Source organism: Ailuropoda melanoleuca, chromosome 15 (genome assembly GCF_002007445.2).
Source record: "Ailuropoda melanoleuca isolate Jingjing chromosome 15, ASM200744v2, whole genome shotgun sequence".
Classification (NCBI taxonomy): domain Eukaryota; kingdom Metazoa; phylum Chordata; class Mammalia; order Carnivora; family Ursidae; genus Ailuropoda; species Ailuropoda melanoleuca.
The window spans coordinates 69,237,069-69,256,073 of record NC_048232.1 but is presented as its reverse complement, the minus strand read 5'-3'; the positions used below and the strand labels follow the sequence as shown (position 1 = coordinate 69,256,073).

Genomic DNA, 19,005 nt, shown 5'->3' with positions numbered 1-19,005 from the left:
TTTTATTTATTTATTTGACAGAGATAGAGACAGCCAGCGAGAGAGGGAACACAAGCAGGGGGAGTGGGAGAGGAAGAAGCAGGCTCATAGCAGAGGAGCCTGATGTGGGGCTCGATCCCATAATGCCGGGATCACGCCCTGAGCCGAAGGCAGATGCTCAACCGCTGTGCCACCCAGGCACCTATCTTTCCATTTCTTTGTGTTGTCTTCGATTTCTTTCAACAGTAGAATGAATATTCATATATTCACTAGAACAATTCTCCTTTAAATGTTTGCTAGAAATATCTTGTGAAAGTGTCTGGTCCTGGACTTTTGTTTGTTGGGAGTTTTTTGATTACTGATTCAATTTCTTTGTTGGTAATCAGTCTGTTCAAATTTTCTATTTCTTCCTGCTTCAGTTTTGGTTGGTTACGTGTTTCCAGAAATTTATCAATTTTTTCTAGTTTGTCCAGTTTGTTGGTATATAATTTTTCATAATATTCTCTTACAGTCCTTTGTACTTTCATGGTGTCTGTTATTTCTTTCATTTGTGATTTTGTTTGAGTCTTTTCTTTTTTTTTGATGAGTCTCACAAAAGGTTTATCAATTTTGTTGATCTTTTCAACGAACCAGCTTCTGGTTTAATTGATCTTTTCTATTTCTTTTTTTTAGTTTCTGTATCATACATTTCTGCTCTACTCCTTCTTTCCTTCCTTCTGCTGGTTTTAGGTTTTGTTTGTTCTTCTTTTTCTGGCTCCTTTAGGTATAAGGTTAGGTTGTTTGAGAATTTTCTTGCTTTTTGAGTTGAGCCTGTATTACTATAAATTTCCTTCTTAGTGCCATTTTTCCTGCATCCTAGAGATTTGGTATAATTTTGTTTTCATTTTCAATTTTTCTCCATGTTTTTTCCTTGTTTGATTTCTTGGTCGATTCATTCATTTTTTAATAGCATGTTATTAAACATCCACATATTTGTTTTCTTTCCAGATTTTTTTTCTTGTGGTTGATTTCTAGTTTCATAGCATTGTTGTCAGAAAAGATGCATGGTGGGACACCTGGGTGGCTCAGTTGGTCGGTGTCTGCCTTCGTCTTGGGTCATGATCCCAGGTCCTGGGATCAAGTCCTGCATCAGGATCCTTGCTCAGTGGGGAGCCTGCTTCTCCCTCTACCTGCTACTCCCCCTACTTGCATTCTCTTTCACTCTCTCTTTCTGACAAATGAATAAATAAAATCTTAAAAAAAAGAAAAGAAAAGATGCATGGTGAGACTTTGATCTTTTTGTATTGGTTGAGACTTGTTTTGTAGCCTACTATATGATCTATTCTGGAAAGTGTTCCATGTGCACTTGAAAAGAATGTGTATTCTGCTCTTTTAGGATTGAGTATTCTGCATATATTTGTTAAATCCATCTGGTCCAGTGTGCCATTCAAAGGAATGATTTCCTTGTTAATTTTCTGTTTGGATGATCTGTCCATTGACATAACTGGAATGTTGAAGTCCCCTACGGTTATTGTATTAGTATCAATTAATTCCTTTATGTTTGTTATTAACTGTTTTATGTATTTGGTTGCTCCTGTAGTGGGTGCATGAATACTTACAGTTTTTAATCTTCTTGTTGGATTATTCCCTTTGTGATTATATAGTGTCTTTCTTTGTCTCTTGTTCAGTCTTTGTTTTAATGTCTATTTTGCCTGATATAAGTATTGTTACCCCAGCTTTCTTTTGATGTCCATTTGCATGATAAAAATTGCTCCATCCCCTCACTTTTAATATGCATGTCTTTAGGTCTAAAATGAGTCTCTTGTCAAGCAGGATATAGATTGGTCTTATTTTTTAATCCACTCTGTCACTATATGTCTTTGGAGCAGGTTGTCCATTTACATTCCATGTAATGTTGATATGTATTTATTGCCATTTATTACTTGTTTTCTGTAACTTGTTCTGTGACTTCGTTACTTGTTATTGTAGTTTTCTCTCATCCTTTCTCTTCTTGCTCTCTTTCATGGTTTTCCAGCTTTCTTTAGTGAGATACTTGGATTCATTTCTCTTTTTATTTGCATATCTATTATTGGCTTTTGATTTTTGGTTACCATTAGGTTTGTATATAACTTCTGCATGTAGCAGCAGTCTATATGAAATTGATGGTCCCTTGTTTGAACCCATTCTTTACTTCTTTCCCCAGTACATTTTCTGTATATGGTATCATATTTTACATCTTTTTATTTTGTGAATCCCTTGGCTGATATTTACAGATAGTTATTTTTACTGTTTTTGAGTTTACTTTTTATACTCTCACTTATGGTCTTTCTTTATACTCACTTTAATATTTCTTGTAGGTCTGGTTTAGTGGTCATGAACTCCTTTAGTTTTAGTGGGTGTTTTGTTTTTGTTGTTGTTTGTATTTGTTTGTTTTTGTCTGAGAAACTCTTTATCTCTCCTTATATTCTGAATGATAGTCTTGCTGGATAAATTATTCTTGGCTGCAGATTTTTCCCTTTCAGCACTTTGAATATATCATGTTACTCCCTTCTGGCCTCAAAGTTTCTATCTGCTGATAGCCTTATGGGGTTTCCCCTTGTATGTAACTGTCTTCTTTTACTGCTTTTAAAATTTTTTCTTTCTCACTAATATTTGCCCTTTTAATTATTATGTGTCTTGGTGTGGACCTCTTTGCGTTGATTTTATTGGGGAATTCTGTGCCTCCTAGATTTGGTTATCTGTTTCTTTGCCCAGATCAGGGAAGTTTTCAGCTATTATTTCTTTAAATACATTTTCTGCTTTCTTTTCTTTCTCTTCTCCTTCTGGAATTCCTATAATGCAAATGTTATTATGCTTGTGGAGTCCCCGAGTTCTCTACCTCTACTCTCATTTTGCATAGTATTTTTTTTCTCTCTTACCTGCTCAGCTTGATTACTTTCCATTACTTTAACTTCCAGGTTTCTAATTCATTCTTCTGCATCTCTAGCTTGTGTTTATTCTGTTGAGTGTATTTTCAATTTCAATTATTGTGGTGTTCATCTCTGATTGATTTGTTTTAGCTCTGTGGTGAGGGTCTCACTAATGTCCTTTACTCTTATCAAGTCCAGTGAGTATCTTCATGATCATTACTTTAAAATTTTTTTCAGGATATCACTTATATTCACTTTGCTATGTATCTTGCTATGATTTTGTCTTCCTTCTTTTGGGACATATTCCTCTGCCTCCTCACTTAGCTTCTCTGTCTGTTTCTCTTTGTTAGGAATATCAGCTGGTCTCTTGCTCTTGAAAGTAGTGGGCAGGGCATTTACTTTCAGTGAAGTGACACCTGTCCTCCTCCACAGTAGCCATGAATATGTAGGGACATGTAGCCACGGCAGAGCTCCAGTCTGGCAGGGGCACTCCACAGGGTGTGTGCAGGTGGGGGTTGCAGTTTTAACAGGGTGCCAGTATTCTCCATGGGAGGTCAGGAGATACACTGTTGGCAAGATTTGTACTGATCTTCTGGTGGAGGGGACGTGATGTCCCTGGACTGAGGCAGGTGTGGTTGGAGGGGGCAGGGTGGGGTGTAAGCATGTTAAGTAGTGAATGCCTGCCCCTGTTGGTTCCCACAGGTGATTGTATGATTATTGGGGGGTAGGGAGGTAGGGGGTAGGAATGAAATGGCACCTGCTGGCTCTTTTGTTCCTGGGAAATCCCTCAGGAACTCTGAACTTAGTAATTAACTCTCCCTTCTGTGCACCCCATGTGTTTTTCGAACTGCTGCTTCTAAGCTATATCTCTGAGGACTGTTGTGCTGTTTCTTTAAGGGCAGGAACTCAGTTTCCTTTCACCCTTTGGGCTCTCCCTCCCAGAGCCCAGCTTCTGATTTTTAAAGTTCCAGGCTTTAAATCCTGCTGGTTGTAAGAACTCACAAAATTCCATCCCTTTGATTTTCAAAGCTAATTGCTGTGGAGATTCATCTTCTTTGTGCAGGCTTCCCAGTATGATAGTCTGTTTCTCACCCCTCTGTGTGCCTATGGCTCCCTTCCTCTGGCAGCCAGACCCAAGGGGTTTTTAGCTCCCCACTGCATCTCTGCCCTTCCTACCATCTTCGATGTTGCCTCTCCTTGACATTTAAGTATGGAGTCTGTTCTGCCAGTCTTCGGATTGTTTTCTAGGTTATTTGCACTGATGTGAGTGTTACCTAGTATCTGTGAGAGGAGGTGAATTTAGGGTCCTCTTCTGCCATCTTACCTGAAGATCTCTAGACCTTAGTTTTTATGAGTTTAATATTGTCAAGAATGTCAGATAAAATAATTTTTTGATCTGGTTTTTAAAAAGTGGCTTTCAGTGCCTTATGTTTTCAAAAGCTAAAAATAGTTTCTGTAATAGTAGTGATCAAGGATAAAATGGACTATTTTATGTAGTTACATTATCTTCAAAATATGTTGTATTGTAAAATGATATCTTCAAAACTATTATAATGTTCTTGTGGTTTACAACAGTCCACATCTTCAATTATATTTTCAAGTATGAAATATTGATTTTCTTGGTAGCATTTGAACAGTAAGAAGAGTTTATATTCTTCCCATAATGCAGAAATATCTTTTAACTTATATAAATCTCTGACATCTCAGAAGGATTGTGTTAAAATGGAGGAGGCATGTGTCATAAATCTTTATTCTTTGGTATAGAATATAGTAGCTGAGTGTTAATTGCTTCCAATATTTAAGTATTTATATAAAGTAATAGGGAATTTTTGGATTCAGATTTTAGTACATGACAGTAGTCCTACATTCACTAATAATTTCTGAAGGTGATTATATTCCCTAATAATTTCCTTACATCAAATAAATGAAGTTATTGTTCCAAGGAGAATGCATGAAAGATGACATTCATTTTCTACATGACTAGAATTTTCTTATGCAATATGCTGCTGGCTATGGGACTATGAGGCTTCTTTTTGTTTTTTGAAGCACGATTCTGCTTAACTGTTAACTCTGCGCTTGTGCTTTATTTGCAGCATCTGGCGAGGCCCCAATGTGAACTGCACAGACAGTTCGGGTTACACTGCTTTACACCATGCAGCCTTAAATGGACATAAGTAAGTGCTACTTATTTGGACCAGAAACCTGGTGTATTTAGTTACATGTGATGAAGTTAATTATGTTGATGATACCTATCTCATGTTGCCGGGAGTCTCCTGGGCTTAGGTGAGTTTGAAGAGGCACCAGGTGGCAACAATGACGATTTAAACTTGGTAGGAATGTTGCTGTGGATGATTATGTGCAGAGTATAAACCAAGAGAATTGTTCTAAAATAGTCAAATATCACACAAGGAGAATGAAAGAAGTGACAGGACATGTTAGTTATATGTAGCTTTCAGGGGGGAATGGAATAAAACCAATTAGTAACATCACCCTATCTTTTTTGGGTGTCTTATCTAACATGGGAAGTATTCACCAAGAGTAAAATCTTAATAGGTTCTTACTATGAATATGAGCGACTTCAAAATCCTTCAAATTTAGGTAACATGCTTTTTCTTTGTCATTCAAGATAGTCTTTCTGGTTTTAAATTTCTTTAACCTGTGGAATTATGTTTCAATAATGTGATAGCCTACAGTATGGACAGTGAAAGAATGTGTAACCATAACCATCATTTCATTTCTAGTGTTTTACCTAGGTTATGTAATGATTTACTGACAAAATGTGAGGAGTCTGAATGATTTAGATGTTCTGTTCTCCCCTGTCAGAAGGAAAAGGACTCTTTTCATGTCTCCCTTTCCTTTCTATTTTTCCTTTGCTCTAATGATCCAAATTATTAGTCTTCCCAGAGTTAGATAATTTCATTTTACTTTTACTTAATTTTTAAAAAAATTTATTTGTTTTAGAAAAAGAGGGAGAGTGTGTGTGTGCATACACATGCCAGGGGAAAGGCCTAGGGAGAGAATCTTCAAGCAGACTGAGCATGGAGCCTGACTTGGGGCTCGATCCCATGACCCATGAGATCATGCTCTGTGCCAAAACCAAGAGTTGGGTTCTTAACTGACTGAGTCACCCAGGTGCCCCCATTTTATCAGAGTTTTTTTTAGATATAGTAATTACTGCCTTAAAAATGCTAGTTACCAAAACAAAACAAAACAAAACAAAACAAAAAACTAGTTACCCTTTGCTTTCCCACCTGTTCCTTTATTTTGTGAATTAAGACACAAGATCAAGTCACACTTGATAACATTTTATGGCTTTAAAGTTCTCACACAAGAAAAGCCCTTTTCGTCATTTATCACTATGACATTTTTTATTTTTAAACTTTTTGCATAAATCTAACATATCGTTCTGTTTGGATATGGTGATATATCTATATCTACCCATGTATAATTATACATATACATATAATCATAAACATAATGTTTCATCATTTGGATTCTTAGTATTAGAATTCCCAAACAACATTTCTTTTTATCCACTCCCTAGTCTATATTATATTATCTTATACATCTAACTTAGAACCTTTTATTTTGCTGGGTCTTTTTCAAAATATATTGCTGTCCTTCTGTAGAGTGTAAAATGTGTACTGGTCCCTATCATCTGAATGTTTTAAAGGAATTATTATTTATTATTCTTTGTACCTGGGTCATCAGGAATGAAGGCAAATTAAATCAGCCTAAGAAATACAATGCAGTTGGCTTCTTTGATCATCTTAATTGTGCATTTGGGGAATTCCAGTTGGGAAAATAATTGGAAAGACAAACTATCAGATCTAATGGACAGAAGATCTTCGGCCTGAGCATTGGAGCTATACTACTTTTCTTGTTCTATCTTTGCTTGTCATTATAAGCAGTTCTCAAAATAATATTGTCCCAAAATGGATTAGCATTCATATCCGTCTGTGGTTTTCAGTGTTTAGTAAATGTTACTGATTTATACATGATGGCCTATCAAGTTCTAACCATTGAGATATGTTTCCCTATGGCCCACTGCATAATTTTTCATTTCTATTAACAATGTACAAAGTACAAAGTAAAGATAATTTAAGCAAATTGATTAGCAATCATTAAGATCATAGAGGGGGATTTAACTAGATAACCTAGATATCTTTAAGATCGCTTTAATTGCAGATGTTCCCTGAGAATTATGTGTCTCTGCTTTGATTTTATATGAAGATCCCATCTTTTTAACACTTTCTAGAAAGATTTTACTCAGTGTCATTCTATAGGCATTGGAAAAAAGCAGGAGAATTCTAATCCCATCTTCCCATCTCTGCTAGTTATATATCTTGAGCCATTTAATTAACCCATCTAGGGCTCAGTTCAGTATAATTAATACATAGGCTGGATATTTTTCATTGTTCCTTTCAATTATAACATTTTATGATATGTTTTGGTATTTGTGGCTCAGTTATGTACTATGATGCTACAATTCTGAAATTTGGATTTTCATCTATAGTGTAATATCTCTTTAAATTACCCACGGATTTTTAAAATTAGAGATGGTTTATTCAGTCCTGCCCCCTCCCTTCCCTCATTTTATAGATGGAGAAATAAGTCCATTCTGCATAAATGACATAATGATCACTTAGATATTAAGGTGGGGCTGTGTTTAGAGTTTATGTGTTTTAGTTCTAAGTGCATGCTTTTACCAATACTCTACATTATGTTCCTTTTGTGGCTCTATGCACATCAGTTTTCTAAACTCTTGCTGGCTTTTCTCTGTTCTATTATCTATTTATGGGCTGCCTCCCATTATCATCAACTTGTGTGTTCACATAGAATGCTAATTTTAATATTGGCTTAAGAAAATATATTTGAAGGAGAAAAAAATGTCATAGTATATATCTCAGACCAGAGAAGGATGGTTTTTTTCTTTTCTTTGCCTCTGCTCTTCTCACTTAGCAAGGTAGTGAGCAACTGATTATTTTGTATTCTTCCCAAGCAAGCCTTAGCAGGCAGCACAGAAACACATCATTTCCATGTTTGTTGCTATTGTTGTTGTAGCCATCAGCTGTAGATTGTTTTTGAAAACATTATGATTTCTAGGCTAAAGTTCACGGAATCACAGAGCTAGCAGTAATATTACAGGGATGTGGAGCTTCTTATTTTGCTTTGAACACAGGCTTTTCTCCTACCCTCAATATATACAGACTAAGCCTTCATACGACAGATTAAGCCTGTTTTATATCCTCTTACTTTGTATGTTTTATGGGGGGCTCTTGTTTATCAGCTCTAGTTAATCCACAAGTGGAGCAGCATTTTGTACCTGAAATACATTATTTCATAATGAGCAATTCATCTCCACTTAGCTAAATCAGAACACAATAGAAAATGTACTTCTGTTAGTGATTTCCTGGGTCATTTGTAATTGCAGATTAGAAAATTATTACCTTCAAATGATAGAAAAAAACGTGGTCAGTAGAACAAAATCCACTAGCAATTGATTGTAAGTTATTTCAGTAGATAGGCAAGAGACCTATCTGTTTTTCTTTTTTATAATATGAAGGATTAATTTTCTCTCTCATGTATTTTTGCTACAAATTTGGTTCTCTTCTCTTCTGAATAGACATTAGCCAGCCAGCTGGCTTGCCTTCCTGCCTTTCTTCTTCCCTCTCTCCCTCCTTCCTCCACTTTATTCCTACCTATCTCTTTCCCTTTTTCCTTCCTTCCTCTGTCCCATGTTCTTTCTCTTCCTCTCTCCTTTCCTTTCCTCTTTTCTTTTTTAATAATAATCCTACTGTTCACTATAAGGTTTTACTGAACATGTGTATTCGTATTTCAGTTCTCCTTCTCTTAGCAAATTATTCCTTTTCTTTTTGTTAAGTTTCATCTCATTAAGCTATATTGGGCACACTGTGATTCTTGGATGCTGTTTTGAGAACTGTCAGCACTAAATCGTTATTGTTTATATCTTCAAAATATGTATATGTGTGGGGTTTAAGTATTTGCTGTTCTTGCTTTTCATTCTTTAAATATTTAATGCTTGAATCCTAGACTCCATTATCTGAAATCCAAACAGTATCTCAAATTATATCTAGAATCCAGATAGTAATTTACGTGTACTTTTGATTTACTCTTTCTTAGGTTTTCTAATGAAAGAAGAGAACTTCATATAAAAATTTATATAGTCTGGTCCATGAACTTTTTCTTCAGATAACCTAGAAATAACTTTGATCTGATTGCTTCTTTCCTGGATAAGGATATTAAGTAGCTAAAATTTGCTCTTGTTCACTCTCCCTGGAAATCTATGAGAGTGAATTCAGTATAAAAAGGCGCTCCAGTTAGAAAATGGAGTGGGTTGTCCTAAGGTCTTTTGACCATATCAAACACATTTGCAACTCTATTTCTGTTAAGGAGAAGTAAAATCTTCAAGAAAGTCTGAAATCAAAAGGGCATTAATTAATGTGAGAATTTCATTAGTTTGTTAAATACTATATCCATATGAAGATGATTTGCATTTATTTCAAAGTTCTTTGGACTACTAACGAGAGAGGATAGAACAAAATAAATATCTTTGGTTATAATTTAATTATAGGGAAATTTGCTTTTGAAGTAAAGAAATTTGAATGTTGAACCTTCCCAATTAACTTAATTTTGCTCAGAACATATCCAGAAACTTCTTAAAAGATATTTCATATGAATTAGAAGTGTATTTATATCTGTCAGAAATTGAAACAAATGTAGTAGCAAAAATCAATACTTTTAGAATTCCTATTTTTTTTTTAAAGATTTTATTTTATTTTATTTTTTTATTTATTTGACAGAGATAGAGACAGCCAGCGAGAGAGGGAACACAAGCAGGGGGAGTGGGAGAGGAAGAAGCAGGCTCACAGCAGAGGAGCCTGATGTGGGGCTCGATCCCATAACGCCGGGATCACGCCCTGAGCCGAAGGCAGACGCTTAACCGCTGTGCCACCCAGGCGCCCCTAGAATTCCTATTTTTAACTGAACTTATATATTAGCCTCAAGCTGTAAAATGTTGCAATGATTTAAATTGCATTATTATTAAATTGATTTAGATATTTTGTTTTACTCCTGGGAAATGGAGTTGTTTCTTCTGTGAGCTCATCGACCACATTTACTTTAGGATTTTAGAGCAGTTTGTATTTATGAAATGCTATATATAAGAAAGAATGTCACTTTATGATCAACATATAGATGTTACTTCACTGTTTGCTATTTTATGAATGTTGTTCATCAATATAACTTAATATTTCATGCCTAGTAACCACGCACAGTCAACAAGTTCGTTTGTTGATACCTCTGAAAGATATAAGGTACAACTTAAATAAAAATGAAAATCAATAGGGCACCTGCGTGGCTCAGTCAGTTAAGCATCTGACTTCAGCTCAGGTCATGATCCCAGGGTCCTGGGATTGCGTCTCGCATCAGGCTCCCTGCTCAGCGGAGAGTCTGCTTCTCTGTCTACCCTTACCCCCTGCTCATGATCTCTCTCTCACTCTTTCTCTCTCAAATAAATAAATAAAATTAAAAAAAAAGAAAATACTGATTTTGGTAAGATCCTAATGTTAAATACCAATATAGTTTAGGTATTATAAATAGTACCTGAAATTTAATTTATTCTTAATGAATATGGAGATAAAGGGCCTGCTTAATACATTGTTACTTGTGATATACATGGATACATCATAAGATGTATAAATGACAGTTGGTTGATTAATATTTTATTTATGATTCAGTAAAACTGACAGGTACATTTTTATCAGAAATATAACTTTATATTTCATAAATATGTTTTCACATTAGAAATCAGAGCCATGATAGGTCATTAGCTGCTATGTCTGAATAAGATGAAAGGTACACCTTAAATAAAAATTTAAAATAAATTTAAATTTAAAAATGAACAAGTTTGGGGCAACTGAGTGACTCAGTTGGTTAAGCATCTGACTTTTGATTTTGGCTCAGTTCATGATCTCAGGGTTGTGGGATGGAGCCCCTTGCAGGGCTCTCCGCTCAGGGGGGAGTATGCTTCTCTCCTTCTCCCTCTCCCTCTGCCTCTTCTCTTGCTGGCATGCGCTCTCTCTCTCTCCCCCTCTCTCTCTCTCAAATAAATAAATCTTTAAAAAATAACAAATTTAGTAAAAAAAAAATATATATATATATATTTAAAAAATGTAAATAGAGGGGAGTCTAGGTGGCTCAGTCGATTAAGCCTCTGCCTTCAGCTTGGGTCATGATCCAAGGATCCTGGGATGTAGCCCAGATTGAGTTGATTGAGTTGGGCTCTCTGCTCAGTGGGGAGTCTGCTTTTCCCTCTCCCTCCCCCCACTTGTGCTCTCTCTTTATCTCACTAGCTTTCTCAAATAAATAAATTGAGTCTTTAAAAAAAGAAAATATAATTGTGTTTAGTTGGGATTGTTTTGTTCACCAAAGGCAATTTCATAGGCATACAGTTTATTCTTTTCAGAATTAAATATTAGGTAGTGGTAATATGACACAATACAAACGTGAGTTAAATTAGTTTTTTCACTATTTCATCAATCTTCCTGATAAATAATGAATGTATACCACATGTATTATTAGAAAATTTCAACAAGAATTGAGCCAAAGAACAAATTAAACTCTGAATGGATTTCATGAGAGTAAAAGAAAATAGGATTGATAAACCCAATAAACTTTCCTTTTCCTTTCCTTTCCTTTCCTTTCCTTTCCTTTCCTTCCTTTTCCTTTTCCTTTTCCTTTTCCCTTTCCCTTTCCCGTTTCCTTTTCCTTTTCCTTTTCCTTTTCCTTTTCCTTTTCCTTTTCCTTTTCCTTTTCCTTTCCTTTCCTTTCCTTTCCTTTCCTTTCCTTTCCTTCCTTTTCCTTTTCCTTTTCCTTTTCCTTTTCCTTTTCCTTTTTCCTTTTTCCTTTCCTTTCCTTTCCTTTCCTTTCCTTTCCTTTCTTTCCTTTTTCAAGATTTTCTTTATTTATTTGACAGAGAGAGACAGCCAGTGAGAGAGGGAACACAAGCAGGGGGAGTGGGAGAGGAAGAAGCAGGCTCCCAGTGGAGGGGGCTGATGTGGGGCTCGATCCCAGAACCACTGGGATCATGCCCTGAGCCAAAGGCAGACGCTTAACGACAGCACCCAGGCGCCTCTTAAAGGATTTTGTTTTCACTTGGGACAAGAACTAATATTTTTGTTCAGTGCTTTACTATTTATTGGGTGGCATCTCTTCTGTGATCTCATTTAAAGCTCTTACCAGTCATGACCAGTAGGTGTTATTATTATTACAATATCCCCTACAGAAAAGAAAAAGACAAGACTAAGTAATTTCTCTAGGGTCACATCATTAGGTAGTTTGTGTAGCTAGGACTCAGATCCAAACCTTCTAAATTCAGGTTTTATAAAATAATACCGGTTCTTACTAAAGTGAGATTTTATTCTTATTTTCTCTGAAATCGTATCATTAGAAAATTTAGGACTCCTTGGAACTTTCTAAATATTTCTACAACATATTCTTGGTTCTTTCATCATGATTTCATACATTTATCTATTAAATAGTCCAATGTTTCATATGTGGGGGAGAAAGAATAATTTTCCCTTTCCCTTCTAGGTTCTTGGCTGAGGAACCCCAACTCCCCCCATAATAAAAAGGTAGATTAACAGGAGAAAGAAGTTTAGGATTATGTATGCCTCTTGTGTATACAGGGGAGATACCCAGAAAAACTGAGTTAACTCTCTTTAATGGCCCCTGATATTACCTTTAAAACTATTTCCTGCTAAACATAAAATAGATGTTTGTTAAGGGGAACTAGTTATGGGAGGTTATTAGGAAAAGCAAAATAAACAAGTTATGGGGTTGTTACTCAGATTTAAGCTTCTGCCTTCTCCTTTGATAAGAGTTTCTAGAGATTTAGAGTCCATTATTTTCTGGTACAAAGAGGGACTCCCTTACAAATGGAGTTTTCCTTACAGATAAAAATGTCTGTTATAAAAAAGGGTGACTTCTATTGTTTTCAGAGGTTTAACAACATCTACTCTTTCTTAAAAGCAATCAACCGATTAAGGAGGGCACTTATTGCATGGAGCACTGGGTTATATGCAAATAATGAATCATGGAACACTACATTAAAAACTAATGATGCACTATGTGGTGACTAACATATCATAATTAAAAAATAATAATCAACCAAAAATAATCATTATGCCAAAGAGGTATGTTTTGGGGTGGTATATTTTGTTCCCCTTTACAAGTTTAGACTACTGGGCATTCATTATATTTTACCATTTACTGTAATGTTTGTATCATGTCTGTTTTGTGTGTTTGTGTCGGGGGGGTAGCTGTTAGATTTCTAACTTCTATTCAGACTTCCTCCAGTTTTTCTTGTTACTTTACATTTAATGTCTGGCTTCATGAAATATTTAAATTTAGCTCTTTGTGTTATATTCGTTCTTGCTACCAGTGATTTGTTATATATTTGAAACAACTTTAGAATTTATTGTAACTGTATATATATATGTATGTATTAGTAGATTTGTCTGGGATTTCATTTAGTGAGTTATAATAGAATTTGCTTCATAAATGCTTCCAAGTAAAAATTCAGTTTTTGTTTAAAATTACTGTTTTTGATTGGTTGATAAAAAATTCAATATAATGTATACCAAAAATTAATAAGTCATCTTGAGATTGAGTATTGCACTTCAGAATTTTTACTTTGAAAACTTGGTGGGGATTGAGTACAAAATGCTTATAGGTAGGGTATATTGAGTATGGATTGATACTGGATCAGTGGTGAAACTTGTCTCAGGAAAGAATTTCCTTCTTGAAATTTTTTCTTAAGCTTGGAACAGAGAGGTGAAGGAGTCCAGAAGTATGAATAGCACATATTCAAAATACGTTGTGTGCCATGGCTGAAAAGTTATTAACCCCCCCTCTTTTCTACTGCACTGTCTGCTTTCTCTTTTATATGCATCTTCAATTCCTTATTCCAAATCTCTATAGGAATGATGCATAAATTACCTAAATGTCTCTTAGTAGTATGATCTTTGTGTGTATGTGTGTGTGTGTTTGTGTGTGTGTGAATAAGGAGTTTGCTTATCCTCCGCTTTTCCTTCACACTAAATCTCAGGTGGGGGCTATTTGAGACAAATCTCCTTTTTAAAAAAAAAATGGGAAGAAGAATTTTTAAAAAATGTTTTATTTATTTTATTTGATTATGAAATTAGATAAATTTTCCCAAATGAATTCCATTAAGCGCTTTCATTGGTTAGTCAGTGCTCTGTGTGTGTATGTGTGGTGGTGGTTTTCCAGGTAAGTAAAATAGCCAAATGTTGAATAGGCTAACTCTTACACCAAATTTTATATCTCCTACTCTAAATTTCCAGTCAGCATCTAGTTTACTTTCATAATTATCTGTCCAATGAAATCTGTGTGTTTAGCATATTTTCTGTTCTTTTTTTTTTTTTTCCTTCCAGGGACATAGTTCTCAAACTACTTCAGTATGAGGCATCAACAAATGTAGCAGACAACAAAGGTTATTTTCCCATTCATCTGGCTGCCTGGAAAGGAGATGTAGAAATTGTGAAGATTCTTATTCATCATGGACCATCACATTCCAGAGTCAATGAACAGGTGCACTTGTCAAATATTTGCTCATGCTATAGTTCTTCTAGAGGTTTGCAAAGGCAAAGCCACATTGAAGAATTGATTATTTCTGTCATTACCCTGCCAAAGACATTTTCAGTGTTAAATTTCCTAAAGGAGAAATTGAAAAAGTCTTTGGCACTTGTATTAGGTACATAGGTACTAAGTTGGGCATTTGTAAAGATATGTGTTAACAAGAGAATACCACATAAAGGAAGTAACTAATATTTTTGCCTGTGTTATATAAGCCTCCATTTTGTAGTTTTTGAATATTTAAAGATAGAACAGAATTCACATTTGTAATATGAATTAGAGATTTTCTTAATAAAATTTTAAAACGATGATGGATTCATTTGCATAATGCTTCCATTTACATTTACTTCCACAGTGAATACAGTTTTGTGAATCAAAATGCAAAATACAGTAATACAGTTGGTAGTTACATATTAAGTTAAAAATTTCCTGTATGTATCCCCAGCATATGTTGAGTAAACACAGCAGCAATATACTGACAGATAAAGTAAAAATATTTTCAAGTGCTAATATCCATATTACATGTAACTGACATATTAAAAAAGGAATGCCATTTTCAGTATTCTAAATAAGTAAGACCACAGACTTCTGAAAGTAAAATACAGGCCTCTAATACAGTATGATAACAAACATCTTGAGCTCGGCATGCCCCCTACTGTTCCCATTTTGTAAAACTATATTTGAAAACCAGCATGCAGTCCAACAATTGAATTACAACCATGGCATTAAGCTGCAGGTTGGCAGTTGTCCAGTATCAATGCAAGTGGTTACTCTAGGGCAAGCACATCTAATAAAGCGCAATTAGCATAGTGTTCAAATGAATACAGACTTTTCAGGCCTTTGACTGGAATTCAGACTAAAGAATAAAAATAACACTGGCACTAGCTACAAACACCAAAGGGATGAAAAATACATTTTTCCCCAGAAAAACGCAGTTGTAGAAATAAAGTTCCTCTAAGTAGGAAAAATGTTTTATTGATTGGAAGTGTCTTATTACTAACTATCACAAATTTCTATGTTTATAGGTTACAAAATGAAGTGTATTTTTATGTGAATACATTCATAAATTCAATCTTTAAAAAATGACAGATATGCCTATCTTTATCAGCATATCATGCTAAAGGGAAATTTATGGAAATGCTGTTCTGTTTTTCAGAAAATCAAAAGTTAAAAGATCATTTGTGGGATGAGCCATCTGGTGGTTATTCTTAAAACTGCCTGAATGCCCCAAAGTGAACCTGAAATAATAAGATGGAAAAACAATCCAAGGTTAAACAAGAGGATATTAGCTTTTATAAGCAAAATATTTTTTAAGTGACATGAAAATAAGAAAAAACACTTAAATTCATTTGTTTTTGAAAGTTGCTTTGCCTTGTGGTTTCTACTGAAAATAAATTGAAAATTTCTTGAGATTTTTAATACCATGCTTTCTGTATTTGTTTGTTATGCATATAGTACTTCTTTAGTGCTTACATATTTCTGTCATTTACTGTCATTTCTCCTAAGTTTCTGATGTGGGAATTTTATTTTTGTAAAAGTAACTTTTCATTTTAGCTTTATTTCTTTTTTTCTCCCCCTGAAGGGTTAGAAATGTACTAGTTACTTATAAACCTTTATGTATTTAAGCAACAGAGGGGTGAATTGAAAATAATAATTAAGATATATTGAGACGTGGTACTTGACATACCAAGTACCATGTTAAGCACTTTTACCTATAATATGTTATTTAATTAATTCTCACAACCCTTGAAGTGATATTATCACTCCCATTTTATAGATGAGAAATCAGGCTCAGTATAGCTAAATAACTCATCTAAGGCCACACATTATTACTGAGTGACTAAAACTCAGACTTGGACTTTAATTCCAGAGCCCTCCACAATAGCGCATTGGTATTGTCATCATAAATCCCGTCACTTATGGATTGTTTACTATATGCCAGGCAGTGTGCAGAGTACTCCATCTGTTATCTTACAAAGCTCTACTGCATCCTGACGAAGTAAGGATTAATTATTGTTCCTATTTTATATATGGGAAGCTACCTTAGATTAAATAACTTGCCCATGATATAACAGCTACTAAGAAATGCACTTAGTATTTGAATCCGGGGTTTTCTAATGCAAAGCTCAAGCTCTTCACCACTCATGCTCCATGTTATGATAGTAAGATTGTGTATAATTGTCAGGACTTAGTACTGATTTCTGAAAGTAGTCTTTGGTTTCTAATACAGCTTTCATTCAAAATAATTCTGTCTTATGTTTTGATATTTAAAGTTTACAAAGCATTTTCCTTCATGTTATTTCTTTTGGTTATAAGCTATACTCTAATGTTTATAGGGAGGGTAATATTCACATTTTGCAGATAAGATAGGTTCAGAGAGATCAAGTGGATTACTCTTGCTAATAAGTGTGTGTTAGCACTTCAACCTAGGTCACCATTCTATACTGCCCTAGAATTAGTGGCCAATTTAGGACAATGTAATTTTGAAAACAAAGTAGACCTTGCCCTGATAATGGTTTTTATAATTGCTACAGCCTTCCTATTTTTTGTCAACTGATTTATTATTTCCTGTTTTTGATGTTATATACGTTTGCATTTTATGTTTCTCTGTATATTCATCTCTTCCCCCCTTTACCTTCTTTTCCTCTTTTTTTTTTTTTTAAACATTAGGGCAAAAGCAAGAAGAGCCCTATCTCATAAGCATGTTCCAATTTACCAAAACTCAAACCTAACTAATATTAGTTTCCTTTAGTTTTACATTGAAGCAAGATCTTTTGGTAAATAGCTTTTGCCAGCCAGTTTTGTTCTGCTACCCGTTGTCTAGAAGTAGAAGTGTCCTATTTTTTTTAGGATACCCATTTGGTAAAAACGAGGGAATTCAGAACTGCTCAAGAATGTTCATTGTAGACGTATTAGCAATTATTAATCAGTGCTTCTTCATAGTCTGTATTTCAAGTCAGATTCTTTTAGATCACTTGTTAGTACAGACACATGTATACAATCATGCCTTTTATAAAGGTACCACAGTTGTGGTCTTCCTGATGTGACAGTACAAGTATGTGTTGATCATGGATAAACTTTATGAATATATTCTCCTAAGTTTGGCGTGATTGAAATAATTTTTCTTGAGATCCGAACAATCTAATTGGTGTTAATAGAGAAAGTTTCAATTTTGCACTTACAATTACCTCTGCAAAGGTGGAGATGTGTTTGAAGAATCATTATTTTGTAGTTAGCTCTTCTTTTTCTCAAAGAGGTGCTGTGTTTTGAAAATTGAATTTCCTTCCACCCAAGGGAAAATTTGATTTGGTCAGAAGGCATATTTCTATATCATATTGCTATGGTATAGAGTAATAGACTGACTGATTTTCTTATCAGGCTTATAAAACTTAGCCAGACAAGAAAAATCAGGGAATCTAGACCTGTATAGACCTGTATGTGGTCAGTCTCTGTGAGGAAGTAGACTGTATTAACACATTCAAACTAAGAGCAAGAATGACTCCTTCCAAAATGATGGAAGAAACAGTGCCTTCAGCTGGATTCCCCATCTATCAGATCTTAATTTCTTTTTGATTGTCTCCAAGGAGTAGGTTTTCTTTCTGGGTTTGGCCTTTAAGTGCACTCTTCTGATACTTTTATTTGGAAGGTAAGGTAGTAAGAAGCCTTTCATAGTGCTCATTAAATTTTTTATTATTTTTTAATTTTTAATTTTTTTTTTTTGGTCACTCCTCTCTTTAAGTTTTTAAATCTTCCCTCTGCTCTTAACTCTCTACTCTCAACATCTGCATCCTTCAGCCAGATGAAGTCTGAATTACTTTTGGGGACATTAAGATTTGTTTGGGTTTGAACCCTACTTGTCCTTTTATGTGGTCAGAGTAGCTATCTGAATAGCTAGTGCCTATTACAACTCAGTTGGTGTTCTTTTGGGCAAAATCTGTAAAAATTCTGCTTTCAGAACACTAATTTCCTGTTCTTCTCTGACAACGTAGCAGTACTTGGCAGGCAGTGTGGTATAGGGGAAATGAGACAATGTATATAGTTTTTAGACATTCTTCAAATGACAGTAGTAATAGTTGTTATCATGAAAGATGGTATTAAGAGCAGTAACTTTGGGGGACACCTGGGTGGCTCAGTTGGTTAAGCATCTGCCTTTGGCTTAGGTCATGATCCTGGACTTCTGGGATAGAGCCCTGCGTCGGGCTCCCTGATCAGTGGGGAGTCTGCTTCTCCCTTTCCTCCTGCTCCTTCTCTCTCTCTCTCTCTCTCTCTCTCTCTCACACACACACACACTTTCTCTCTCTCTCTCAAATAAATAAATAACATCTTAAAAAAAAAGAGCAGTGACTTTTGGTCTAGGCTACCTACGTTCAGATCCTGGTGCCAACACTCAGTGGCTGTATATTTGAAGGCTAGTTATTTAACTGCTCAGTGCCTCAGTTCCTCATCTGTAAAGTGGCAA

General features: G+C 35.0%; 1 protein-coding gene across 11 annotated transcripts in view; it reads left to right on the top strand.

The window, feature by feature from the left end:
• ANKS1B (ankyrin repeat and sterile alpha motif domain containing 1B) overlaps positions 1–19,005 on the top strand; it is a 1,024,648-nt gene that overhangs the window by 141,725 nt on the left and 863,918 nt on the right. For all 11 annotated transcript variants that reach the window (XM_034644189.1, XM_034644186.1, XM_034644187.1 and 8 more), the window contains exons 2-3: positions 4,961–5,041; positions 14,345–14,501. In XM_034644189.1, the coding sequence (XP_034500080.1) occupies positions 4,961–5,041; positions 14,345–14,501 (238 nt within the window). The remainder of the gene's footprint in view (positions 1–4,960; positions 5,042–14,344; positions 14,502–19,005) is intronic.